The following is a 14,499-nucleotide window of genomic DNA, read 5'->3' on the forward strand; positions in this document are numbered from 1 at the left end:
ATTTATGAATAGTGACCAACTGTCAAAAGTAATTTAAAAGACTATACCTTCATGTTCACATCAGCCCCATTACCAACCAGGAGCTCCAAGCACAGGGCGCCATGTGTTGATGCTGCAGCAAAGTGTAAAGGAGTAAACCCTTTCTCATTCATCTGATTGACGTGTGCACCACAATCTATAAGTTCATTCACGACCACATCTTGTCCATTATAGCAGGCCACATGAAGAGGTGTATTTCCATAGGCATTGGGTTCATTCATCTACCAGACAAAGAAGAGAACTGGTCAACGCCTCTATACTTTATATACCTCCTTCTATACTTGTATTGCTGGACATAGAAGGAAGAAGGTCTGGGCTCTAATACAAAGCAGTCTAGCCTAATTTCTTTAAGTCTCAATCTGGACTAGGGGTCTAGGGAGCACTGCACTTGGACTCAGAAGACCTGAATTGGAAGCCTCTGCTTGAGATACTGGCTGTGTGATCTTGAGTAAGTGTCTTAATCTGAGTCTCACTTTCCTCTTCTGTAAAACGGGAATAATTATACCACCTATCTTACAGGGTTGTTGTGAGGATAAAATAAGATAACAAATGTAAATCTTTTTTTTTTTTGGAGTGAGAAGGTAGGACAATTGGGGTGAAGTGACTTGCCCAAGGTTACACGGCTAGTTTTTTGTGTTAAGTGTCTGAAGCCACATTTGAGCTCAGGTCCTCCGGACTCCAGGGCCGGTGTTCTATTCATTGTGCCACCTAGCCACCCCCAAATGTAAATCTTAAAGCACTGTAAAAATGCTAGCTACTATTCCCAACCCTACTGGTCTGTTGAGAGATTCAAAAGATAGACTGCAAACAAAGCACCACTATAAACATGACACTGGATAGAGAAACCAATCACTATCAACAACGAAATCTTTGATGTGGTGGTTATTCTCTCTACTTTACAGATGAGTAAATGCTGAAAAATAATCAAGTCACACAAGTTCTAAATGGTATAGGCAGAACTCAAACTCAGAACTTCTGCCCCTTAAACACACTGTAACACATTGCCCTTTATGAAAGAAATGAATATGTAGTAGACCTGAGATAATATACTTCTGAAACAGCCAATTAAAAAACCATATATATATATATATTTGTTGTATTAGTAATGAAGCAGCATTTTTATATTAAGCCAAAGAACAGCAACAGCAAGGACAGAAAGAACTGGGTTTGTACATATGCATCCATACAAAACTGAGTGATCAGGGAAAGTCTAGAAAAGTGCAAAGCAAATTTTCTAAAAATATTAAAAAAATAATAACATACTCAGTGAATCTCACAATTTTTACTGAATTTTTATTTATTTGTGACATTATTGTTTGTCAATATTTGTGACATTAAATTAAAAGTCATAAAATATATGGAACTAAGGCTTTATGTCTAAGAGCATTACCAATCACATTTTTCTATTAATAACTAACCATTTATCAAACTAAACCATTTGAGAATACCTTCCAGTTCAATTCAAAGGTATAAACTGAAAATTCCAGTGACTCTACAATAATGTACATATTTCATATTTCTCTAAAGAAATCCGAACAGGTTATTTGCAGTAGTGTATTCAACTATGAATGTATGTGTGCATATGCTTATGTATGTATATATGTGTGTGTGTATGTATGTATGTATGTGTATATATATATATAGACTTAAAACTAAAAATACAAAGTACAGAAAACAAAATTTTAAAACGAGTGTAATCTATGTTATATATATATATATTTGCCCAATTTATGTAAAGCAAATGAAATTTCTAGATACTTTCCAGTCTTAAAAACTTGGCATTTTGTAAAAAGGCAAAGGCTATATTATGGAATGAAGAGCTAGCTTGACCAAATGGAAAGGCTCCTTTTAGTTCCATTTCGATGTGTTGAGTGGTGTGATTTTCATTGATGTTGTGGTCATCATATTTTCCTGATACTACCAATTTCACTTCTTTATATCTTCTGTTCCACCCCCTCCCACCAGTACTTAGTACACAGTGACGGATATTTAATAGGTGCTTAAGAAATGCTTGTTGAAGCCACTGCCCAATTGATAAATGGTCAAAGGATATGAACAGGCAGTTCTCAGAAGATGAAATTAAAGATATCTATAAGCATATGAAAAAATGTTCTAAATCACTGGTGATTAGAGAAATGCAAACTGAAACAACTCTGAGGTACCACATCTCACCAGTCAGATTGGCTAAGATGACAAAACAGGAAAGAGGATGTGGAAAAATTGGAACACTAATGCATTGTTGGTGGAGTTGTGAACTGATCCAGCCATTCTGGAAAGCAATCTGGAACTATATATACCCAAAGGGTTATAAATAAGTGCATACCCTTTGACCCAGCAATACTAATTCTAGGGTTATATCCCAAAGAGATCAGAGAAACAGGAGGAGGACCCATATGTACAAAAATATTTATAGCAGCTCTTTTTGTGGTGGCAAAGAATTGGAAATCAAGGGGATGTGCATCAACTGGGGAATGGCTAAACAAGTTGTGGTATATGAATGTAATGGGATACTACTGTGCTATAAGAAATGAGGAGCAGATGGACTTCATAATAACCTGGAGAGGCTTATATAAATTGATGCTGAGCGAGAAGAGCAGAACCAGGAGAAATCTGTACACAATCACAGACACAATGTATGTGTGACAACTAAATTCAATAGACTGGGCTCCTCTCAGCAATGTAAGCTTAGAGGACAACTCCAGAAGACCAATGCTCAAAAGAGATATCTACATCCAGAGAAAGATATGTGGAGTCTGAATGAAGACTGAAATAAACTACTTGTTGTGTTTCTTTTCTTGTTTTGTTTCCTCTTTCCCACTGATCATTTCATTACTTATATAATTCTACTTTACAACCTAACTAATGATTAATATGAAGATATTTGTAGATCCTATGTTCAAGTGCATGCTGCCATGATGGGGGGGGGGGGAGAAAAATTTGAAACTAAAGGGACTGTGGAACTGAATGTTGTAAACTAAAAGTAAATAAACAAACCAATTTAATTAAAAAAAAGAAATGCTTGTTGAATGAGTGATTTTATTCAACAATTTTTGTTCAAGAAAGTTCATTCTAATTAGCACCACAGAATTCACTTGTATAAAGTGGTAAATATTTGAAAAATAAAAATTCTAATGAACAGTTTTCCAACTATTTTGTTACTGGAGTCTTAGAAAAAATTATACTTGAGTTTTCTATATTTCCATTATTAAAGAAATTCTGTGGTATATGAGCCATACTTTGGTTTAAAAACAACAAAATGCTCATACTAAAGGCTCAAAATATGTATTAAATGTACAATATTCTTTTCCATTAGTTAACTTAAAGATTATATTTAAGTGGATTCATACTCTAGTTGTTTCCATATTTAGAAAACATTTACCCATATAGCAATGATTTCATATTATATATGATTAAAACAAAAAACTAACAATCCAAACAAAACTAAAATAATGACAATGAAATTAAAAGGCATTAGTCAATAAAAACACTTAGTATAATAAAATTAAATCAGTGTGTTGTCTAAAAGGATGTTTTACTTCAGAATTCAAAAAGATGACTTAGCAAATGAAGTTTTTGAGGAAACTTATTATTAAGCAGAGCCTGCATCTTTATAATGATGTGAAGATAATTTAAAAATCATCTTAAGACACCATTGTCAGTATACCTGTTTTCATTCTTTCTGTTTCCTAATTTCCTCCTTCTGTATTCTTTTTTGCACATAGCTCACATATTCAAGTTTGTTAAAATTAACACAAGGAAAAAGAGTTTTTCCTTTGAAGCAGCTCCCTTTTTTGGGAACAGCAAAGAAGCATGTATAATACTTATCTTGTAGGCTTGGTTTTTTGCTTCCTCTAGTTCTCAGCTGTATTTCAAATGTCTGAAATTGCTGGATAAGTGAGATGTTTCTAAGAAGGTATGGATTCAATCATAATAAAACTTTTTCAACAAGTCGTTGGGTAGGAAGATAGAATCTCCTGCACCCCACAGCAGAAAAAGAGGTGAAGAACTCATGACTGCGTTTAAAGAAAAATTCCTTCCAATGGAAGGCACTCATCCTAGAAGAATACTTTAGGGTGCCCTTTATCTCCTAAGTAAAACTGCCCTCTGTGTACTCCATCATCACGCTGAGCAAAGACTCCACCGCAGTGTGAGCTCCTCGAGGGCAACGATTGTCTTTTGCCTCTTCTTTTATCCCTAGCCCTTAGCAAATGGCCAGGGACATAGCAGGTACTTAATAAATCCAGAGTAAACTGAGCTGAATAATAGCTGTTCTCACACTTGAAGATCATATTCAGCAAAAGAAAAACTTTAAAAAAGTGTTTAAAACATGAGGAAAATGTACAATTTCTTTTACTGTCATCTTTAAAGTTTTCTGGTACTTACATCAACACCAAGATCTAGAAGATACTTCACAACACTGATCATTCCACTAGAAGCAGCAGCATGAAGAGGTGTGTAAGATTTCTTGTCTTTACATGTAACTTCAGCTCCATGAGCGACAAGCAATTTCACAACTTCAATGTGACCTGAAATTAATAGGTAAAGATAAATAGTATGATCTTTTCCATCGCTGTACATGAAGGGTAAAAATCAATAAATATACAATTTGTTTCCCCCTAACCCACTGTTTTTATACATGTATAGGAAATCACTGGATAAGTATGACAATACATAAATGTAGTTGGGTTTCTAAGGGGAAGGGGGAATAAAAGTAAAGAACTGTTATTACATGTGGATGCACATATTAATATAAAGTTTATGGATAATAATTTCTTACTATGAATAACACGTACTCCATAAACCTTTTAAAATGGCTTGAAACACCAGTTTTTATTTATGATCCTAGCTTATTTAATAATTAAGATTTCTTATACTTTCTGGAATTATTTAATCTTACCAGCTTAAAATTTAAAATATTCTTATATTTAAAAGTGATACTACTTGACCATTCTCTTTTCCAGCATCTTTGAGATTCTACAAAAACCTGTAATGATCAATAATGCCATGGGCCAATTTCTTGAATAGTTATTAGTAAGTATTCAGTAAGTGAATATATTTACCTGATTTAAATAATCTCTCACAAGGTATTCTTCTGTACAAATCTAGCTCCCCACTCCCAACTTTAACATGCTGCCCATAATAATGTCCATAATAATGTAATAATAATTTTCCCTAAATACTGAATGTGATTATATAAAAATCTTTGCTGGGGAGGAAGCATGAACACATGGTTCCTATCTATGTTTTAGACTTTTCTCTCCCACTACTACCTGGACAACATTCTTTATTCTCCATCTCAACTTATTATCACTTTTCCTGACAAGCCTGTGGCTGCTCAAGTTTCCTTCTTGGCTCATGCCTTCCCATCACTCCTCTGCAAAGGGTTTGTTGTGTGTGCACATGCTTGTATGTATGTGTTACTACTTTCTTCAAATCATTAAAATGTAGGTTACAACTATAAGAATGACAGCAGCATTAAGATTTTTAGGACACTGCTCCGTAATCAGGCTTTTAATTAACACAAGATGTTAAGATCAGACATAGGAAATGGGATTCTAAAGTGTAGTTTGGTCATCACAACCATCAGGATCTTATGGTGTAAAATGCATAAGAGGGGCAGAGTAGAGTAGTACGAAGCAATACAGCTGAGTCCAAAATACCTCCAAACAGATCTAGAAAATGCACAAGAATAATTCCTGAGAAATCCAGAAAAGGTTGCAGTGAGTTCTTTGTCTGGATCAAGTCAGCACAGGGAGTATGAGGGGTCTGCTGACACAAGTGGCAGGGTTGGGGCAGTAAAACACTGTGCTTGGAGCACTTCAGTGCCTGGGTGGTGCAGTGCCCTTGGGCAAGAAGAGGTTCCAGATTCAGACAAGGCCACACCCAGATCCAAATGGGACATTGTGATGGGGACAAGTGCCATCTGGCAATTTCATCAACCACTGCCCAGTTATGGGTCACAGATCCAGAGAAGACTGAGAAAAGGACCTACAAATGGGGAAGGGAAATGTAGACTGTCCAGAGAGGGAGGTTCTAGGTGGTACCAGTACAAGAAGAAGTTAGAAGCAAGCAGCAACAAGGTGGTTCAGATCCCAGGAGCAGAGCAAGGGCTCATATTCAGCTTCTAGCCCCATATAAAGTCTGTAGAAGAACATCCAGGCCAAAGGGGACCCTACAGTTCTGTCACTCTCAACCAATCAAACTACCGAGGTGGCTGACAGGGGCTGAGTGCTCTAGGAGTTTCCTGTTGCTGGATGAAAACCCAGGTGAGGAATTTGCAGAGATCACACTAGAAAGACAGTAATCAAACAGTCCTAGATGAGACTACTCCAGGAGCACAAACAGCTACCAGGTCCCTAGCCAGTCCCTTTGATCCCAGAATAACAAATATAACACAAAATGAACACCTCACGAAAGCATCAATAGGACAAGACCTAACCTCTAGAAATGTGGGAGAGTCCAACCTTCCTATCAAGTCTGAAATCAGGCTGAAAGGGTAGGCAAAAAAAAAAAAACAACTCTACAATAATAAAGAAATGTGTAAGATGAGTATGACTCCAAAACACACACAATCTGTCAGAGAAAAATACAAGTTGAGCATAAATTCAACGAGAATTCCAGGAAAAGATGAAGTTTTAAAAAGAAGTGTTAAAATTTTTTAAATAAATGAAATCAGAAATAAATGAGGAGATAATTAACAAACAAATAAGAGCTATGGAATAAAGAGCTGGGAAGAGAATCAACAGCCTGGCACAAGAGGGAGAAGAACCTTGCCTAAGCAATAAACTCCCTGAAAATTAGAATGGACCAAAGAGAAACCAATGACTCTAAAGACAAGGTACATCAAAATGAGTGTGAAAAAACAGAGCATGTAAATTACCTCATAGGAAAAAAAAACTGACCTGTAAAAAATATCAAGGAAAAAAAATTTAAGAATCATTGGACTATCCAAATGGTATCCATTTCATCACATTTCATAAAAATGTAAAACTACTTGGAAACAGAGGTTTAGGCTAAATGGAAATATAAAGTATCCACAAGTTACATCCTGAAAGAAAGCCAATGAAAATGTCTAGGAACATCATAGTCCAAATCCAGAACTTTTAGGTCAAAAAAATAATATTGCGAGCAACCAGAAAAAAGGAATTTAAATATTAGAGCCACAGTCAGGCTCACATATGCTTTAGCAGACACCATTATAAAGTAGTGAGTGAGGAGCTTGAAATACCATTTTCCAGAAGGCAAAGGATATGGGCTTACAACAAAGAATAACTTGCTCAGCAAAACTGAGTACAATGGTACAGGGGGAAAAAATGAACCTTTGATGAAACAGGACTTCAAAGCATTCCTGATGAAAAGATTCAAGCTGTGTAGAAACTCTGAAGTTCAAACACAGCAGTGAAAGGAAACATAAAAAGGTAAACATGAATCAACAACAATAAATAACTAAAGAAGGATAAACTGCTTACTTTCACATATATTTGTCTATTCTGAATTCTAGTATCATCGAGGGACATGGAGGCATTTAATTTGACAAGCCCTGCGAGTGGTTCTGTTGAATTACTTGGTATCTTGATGATCTTATGAGAAGAATGGAAAAAGAGGGGAAGAAGAAAATACTGAGGGAGAAGGAAAATGAAAGTTAGGGAAAATTATCTCACATAATGAGTGTGTGAGTAGGAGTCTTAAACACAGCTAGGTGTGGGGTGGAGCAACAAACACTTCAACCTCACTCTTATCTGGACAGGTCCAAGGGGCTACCCACAAACTACGCAGGGCTGAACAAGCTATGGTATATAAACATGATGGAATGTTATATATGGAATATCACTGTAAGAAATGATAATGGGAATGACTCTGGAGAAACCTGAAAAAACATATAATCTAATGAAGGAAAGGGATTTGTTTTTCTTTAGGTCTCAAGTGTGTGTCTGGAAGCTTGGAATAAAAAGGGGTGATAGAGCAGATTTTTGCTGACTAAAAATAATGAAATATAATTTTAAAAAATTATATGTAAACCCCCAGAAAAACAATTATATGGAAAACCCCTGTAGATACTGACAGAATGCATAGGCCTATCGTTAATCTGAGGAGCTGCATTCTAGAATGCCAACACGTAGTTCACTCTTGGTTTGTGCTTCTTCATACTGAATGAAGTGTTCATAGTCTTCCTGTTCTTTTCATGAGATATCAGGGACAACACACTACAATGATTCAGACGGAAACTTAACTTGAGCCTAACAGATGTTATTTAAATATTGATAAGAACATAGTAGAAAAGATAGTAGATAATTTTAACACGTAAAATTGAAAAGCTTTTTACAAAAACAAAATCTATGTACCTAGCATCATAAGGGGAGCTACTGAGTAGGAAAAAAAAATCTTTGCAATCAGCATCTGTGAGATCCAAGATATATACAGGGAATGAACACACATGTTAGATCAAGAGTTGTTTCCCAGGAGATAAAACAATAAAACAATATGAATGTTCTTCAAAAGGTAAATTACAAATCGTTAAAAACCATATCAAAGACTACACAAAATCACTAATAATCACACAATCCTAACATTTCACCTAAAACAGCGCGATGTGGCAATGTGGGCCACTTAGAAAGGCACTGGAAGATACATACACTACTACACTGTCAATGAAAATGAACTGGCCCAAACATTTGTGATAAGAGAGGGACTAAGATGTTCCTTCATTTTGTCTAAGACACAAAAAAAGATGTCCCACATAAAACAAGCAAATGGGCATTTACTGGTACTCTAATGCCAGTCTCTATGATAAGCCCAGGGAAAGTAAAGACAAAAGTGAAAAAAAGCCTCAGTACTTATATTCTAATAACACTTCTTAAAAGAGTAAAAACCTGGAAATTAAGTAATAGTTATTGATTGTAGAATGTTTTTTAAAACTGTGGTATGTGAACATAAAGGAACATAACTACACCGCAATAATGATGATGGATGATATTGTTAATAGGTAACATTTATATGGCACTTACTATGGCACCAAGCTAAGAACTTTATTATCCTCACAACAACCCTGGAAGGTAGGTGGCTACTCTTTATCCCAATTTTAGAGATGAAGAAACTGAAGCAAACAGAAGTTAAGTGACTTGCCCAGGGTCATCCAGCTAGTGTCTCAGGCCATAGGAATTCAGGTCTTCCTGACTCCAGGTCTAGCACACTATCTACTATGCCACCAGCTACCCCAGAAAAAAAGAAAAGATAAATGCAATGAATTCAAGGGAAAAAAAATCGTAAGACTTAAATGAAGAGATACAAAATGACTCAAGTAGAAGGCAAATAATATATACAATGAGTAAGAAATGGAAATGAAATTATCATTACCAAGTTTAGTGTGAAAAGACCTGAGAAAATCCACTTCTTTCTTTCCCTTCTTTGCAAAGATGGATGATTGAAGGGGGAAGGGAAAAGGTAGAGGAGGGAAGGAAATGAAGGGTGAGGCACAGAACAGTGCATATCGTCAGCCACATTTGATATGATGGTATGTTTTGTTACAAAAGAACCCACTGGGAGGGCAGGAAAGGGATGTATGTAGAAATGACTGTGATGAAAAAACAAAAATGTATGGGTGAAAAAAAACCCAATCAAACAAAAACGCTTTCTTAAACCATGGACAAACCTCTACCAACACTGAATTGATATATTTAACCACCAGAAACAAAAAATCATTATTTTTTTTAAAAATAGAACTAAGACCTATTTCAATAATTAAAAAAAAACTATGGGAGTTAGGGGGCACAGGGGACAGAGTACTGTATCGAAGTCAGGAAGACTGGGTTTCATTAGAATTATATAAAAACTGCTAACGATTTGTGTGTATTTACTCCATATCCTACAAGTTTGTAGTTATTCTTTCAATTAAGTTTTTAGTTGACACTTTAGGGTTAAGTACACCATGTCATTTGGAAAAAGCAATAGATTTGTTTTTGCTTTATCTATACTTCAATTTCTCTTTTCTTGTTTTATTGCTATAGCCAACATTTCTGGTACTATAATAGAAGTGGTGACAACCAACAACTTGGTTTCACCTTCAATTTATTAGAAAGGATTTATCTTTATATCTTTGTTTATCTTTAATACCAATGATTGCAGCTCTTGATTTTAGATAAATACTACTTATCATTTAAAGTAAAGTCCTACTTATGCCTGTTTTCTTTCTTTTTTTTAAACAGAAACGGACATTCTATTTTTTTAAATGCTTTATTAACTTTTGATTTACATCATTCGTTTCCGCCAGATTTTGAGTTACAAATTTTCTCCCCGTTTTTCCCCCACCCATCCCCCCAAAACAGCAGTCCCACAGGATATCCCCACCTCCAATCTGCTCTCTCCCATACCCGTTTCGACTTTTCCATTGGATCTCTATGCCTGTATATCTAATTTCTTAATTACATGTAAGATGGTATTAATAATAGTATATATATATATACAAACATACACACACACATATATATGTATATATATTTGAATATTTGATTTTAAAACTTTCAATTCCAGATTCATTCCCTTCCCCCCCTGCCACCCACCCCCACTGGGAAGTCAAGCAGTTCAGTATAGGTTGTACATGTGCGGCTAATGCAAAACAATAACATAGTAGATATATTGTAAGAGACTGACTATATTTCCATCCCTCCTATCCCACCTCCCATTTGTTCTATTCTCTACTTTGATCCCATCCCTTTTCAAAAGTGGGTGCTTCCAACCTCCCTCCCCCGCCAGCCTGCCCTTTCTTCCATCATCCCCCCTCTTACCCCCTTCCCCCCCACCCCATTCTCCTGGAGGGAGAGATCCCCTATTTAGTGTGTATTTCACTCCCTCCTCAAGCCAGATTCAATGGGAATAAGGTTGACGCCTGCCCTCCCATTCCTCCCCTCCATTGTAACCACCCTCCCCTGCCTCTTCCGTATGAGACAGCCCACCCCAATCTGTCTCTCCCCATCTCCTCTCATTATTCCTCTCACCTCTCAATTTCACCCTTTAAGTATCATCCCTTGCTGTTAAATTGGTCCTGTGCCCTCTATCTATGTATACCTGTAAACATATATACACAAATTCACATATGTATTCATATGCCCATATACCCTCATATATAGACATATATATTTCTAATCCCTTCAACTACTGAGAAAAGTTTCATAAAATACAATTATTTTTTTTCCATGTAGGAATATCAACAGCCCAACTCCGATAAGTTACCTATGACCTCCCTTCCCTGTCCACCTTCTCATGCTTTTCTTGCTTCTTGTATCTGAATGTCAAATTTTCTCTTCAACTCTGTTTTTTTCAGCAAGAATGCTTGAAAGTCCTCTATTCCACTGAATGACCAAATTTTTCCCTGAAACATGATACTCAGTTTTGCTGGGTAGGTGACTCTTGGTTTTAGTCCCAGCTCCCTTGACCTCCGGAATATCACATTCCAAGCCCTTCGATCCCTCAATGTAGAAGCTGCCAGATCCTGGGTTATTCTAATTGTTTTTCCACAATATTCAAATGGTTTCTTCCTGGCTGCTTGTAATATTCTCTCCTTAATCTGGGAATTCCGGAACCTGGCTATAATATTCCTAGGAGTTTTCTTTTTGGGATCTTTTTCAGGAGGTGATCGGTGGATTCTTTCAACCTCTATTTTGCCCTCTGGTACTAAAACATCATGGCAGTTTTTTTTGAGAACTTCCTGGAGGATGCTTTCTAGGTTCCTACTTTGGTCATGGCTTTCAGGTAGTCCAATAATTTTTAAGTTCTCTCTCCTGGATCTATTTTACAGGTCAGTGGTTTTTCCCATGAGATATTTCACATTGCCTTCTATTCTTTCATTTGTTTGGATCTGTTTAACAGCATCTTGATTTCTCATAAAGTCACTAGTTTCCATTTGCTCCAATCTAATTCTGAAGGAATGATTCTCCTCATTGAGCTTTTGAGATTCTTTTTCCATCTGGCAAATTCGACTTTTTAAGGCATTCTTCTCCTCATTGCCTTTTGGAGCCTCCTTTGCCATTTGAATCAGTCTGTTTTTTAAGGTATTATTTTCTTCAGTCAGACTGTTGACTCTCATTTCATAATTTTCTTGCATTGTTCTCATTTCTCTTCCCAATTTTTCCTCCACTTCTCAAGGTCCTCTATGGCCTGTAACCAGCTTGTATTTTCCTTTGAAGCTTTTGGTGCAGGAGTTCTGACTTCACTGTTTTCCTCCTGTTCCATGCCTTGCTTCTTCTTGTCCCCAAAATAGGAGTGTAATATTGGAATCTTCTGTCTGCTTTGCTTCCTTTGCCTGCTCATTTTGCCACTCAATTATTTGACTTTTGGGCTTTTTGCCCAAAAAGGACTCTGCCACCAGACAGGGGACTTTTCGTCCCAAACGCTGGGGCTTTCTCAGTTGCCGGAGGTATTTAGATGGGTGCCCTCTCTGAGGTCTCCACACGCTCTGGCAAGCTGGACACACACCCCAGGACCTCCACCCTAGACTGCAACCCAGATCCAAGCAGGTTAAAGCAAGAGCAATTACCCCTCAGACTGGTGCTTGGTCCCCCTACACTCTGCAGGCCAGGAGCTGAAGCCGCCATGTGGCGCTGGCTGGCTGTGCCAGCATCTCAGCGGTTTCTTGCCCTGGGAGTAGAAGCCACACACTCCCACTTACTGGGTCCCAAAGTCCAGACTGCACTGGCCTCTCACCTTGTCCTTCGCATCTATGTATGGATAAATCTGGAAATGGCCACAGCTGCTGCTGATCTGGAGTCCCTCTGGCAGGTGGCTGGTCAGGCCCGCCCTGGGGCTAAAGCCTCGGTGTGTGGCTGGGCTCGGCTCCCAGAGCACTGTGCTGGCAGATTCCTGCTGGCCTGCTGGGCTGTCCTCAGTGGGAGGTTAGCTTCTCTGTGTCATTTTGTGGGTTCTGCAGCTCCAAAGTTTGTTTAGAGTCCCCTTTTTACATGGATTGGGGAAGGTGGAAGCCGGAGCCGCGTGAAGGTCGTGCTTCTACTCCGCCATCTTGCCTCTGCCCCCTGGACATTCTATTTTAACAAAAGTCTTTTCTATATCTAGTGATGTAATCAAATTTCTCTTAATTTTACTACTACAGTTGAATTTATAGTTTTCCTTATTTCAAACCAACCCTGAATGCATGTCATAAAGCAAACTCACATCACGAACCTCTTTTGTTAATATATGTAATTAAGATTGTAAATTGCTTGAGGGCAAGGACTGTCTTTTGCCTCTTCTTGTACATCCAGAACTAAGCATGGTGCCTGGCACATAAGAGGCATTTAATATGTGCTTTTCATCTTTGTTCGTTAGGGACACTGGCTTATAGCTTTATTTTTCTGTTTTGAATTTTCCTGGTTGATGTATCAGGACCATATCGGTGTCATAAAAGAATTTGGTTAGGGGCAGGTAGGTGGCACAGTGAATAGAGCACTGGCCCTGGAGTCAGGAGGACCTGAGTTCAAATCCGGCCTCAGACACAACACCAAAACTAGTTGTGTGACTTTAGGCAAGCCACATAACCTCAACTGCACTCCAAAAAGCAAAAAAAAAAAATTTTTGGTTGGATCCCTTCTTTTACAAAAATTTATGTAATAGTATAATTAATTGTTCTTTGAATGTTTGATAATTTATTTATAAATACAACTGCAAATGGAAAAGACTGAAATGACTGGCAAAATATTAATTGCTCATTGGGCAGGACAAGCCAATATAATGAAATTTATAATACCACCTAAATTATTATTCAATGGATTACTTTATAGAACTAGAAAAAGTTATAATGGAATTAGAGGTAGAGGTAGTGGTGCAGCAGAAAGTGCTGCACTTGGGAGTCAGAAATTCATGAGTTCCAATCTGGCCTCAAACACTAACTAGCTGTGTGATGTTGGACAAGACACTTAACCCTATTTGCCTCAGTTTCTCATCTATAAAATGAGCTGGAGAAGGAAACAGCCAACCACTTAAGCATCCTTGCCAAGAAAACCTCAACTGGTGTCACGAAAAGTTGGACAGGACTATAATGACTGAACAACAAAAATAATGAAATTCATATGGAGGCAAAAAAAAGTCAAGAATCTCAAGAGAAATAATTAAAAGAGATGGAAATAAAAGAGAGCCTAACAGTACCAGATTTTAAACCATACAAAAAGCAGTAATTATAAAAACAATTTGATACTGGTTAAAAAATAAAAGAGAGATCAATCAGTGGAAAAGATTAGATATGTGAGATACACAAGCAAACAGATCTAATACCACAGTATTCAATAAACACAAAGATCACAGCTACTAGGATAAGGACTCACTTATTTAAAGGAAGAAAAACATCAATCAGTGGTTTTAAAAAAGTGAGAGGAGAGCAGAAGATGTTCAGAAAGGGAAAGAGACAATTAAGAGTGCATTAGAACTACCATGTGAAATTTGAATCATACTAAGAAGATATACACAATGAGAAAAAAG

General features: G+C 37.1%; 1 protein-coding gene across 3 annotated transcripts in view; it reads right to left on the reverse strand.

Annotated features, from left to right (window-relative positions):
• ANKRD28 (ankyrin repeat domain 28) overlaps positions 1–14,499 on the reverse strand; it is a 195,667-nt gene that overhangs the window by 55,075 nt on the left and 126,093 nt on the right. For all 3 annotated transcript variants that reach the window (XM_069088417.1, XM_069088416.1, XM_069088418.1), the window contains 2 exons: positions 4,423–4,565; positions 48–260 (listed from right to left, as the gene is read on the reverse strand). In XM_069088417.1, the coding sequence (XP_068944518.1) occupies positions 48–260; positions 4,423–4,565 (356 nt within the window). The remainder of the gene's footprint in view (positions 1–47; positions 261–4,422; positions 4,566–14,499) is intronic.

The sequence above is a fragment of the Petaurus breviceps genome, unplaced genomic scaffold (genome assembly GCF_028583685.1).
Source record: "Petaurus breviceps papuanus isolate PSGF00001 unplaced genomic scaffold, PetGlider_PUasm1.0 185, whole genome shotgun sequence".
NCBI lineage: Eukaryota > Metazoa > Chordata > Mammalia > Diprotodontia > Petauridae > Petaurus > Petaurus breviceps.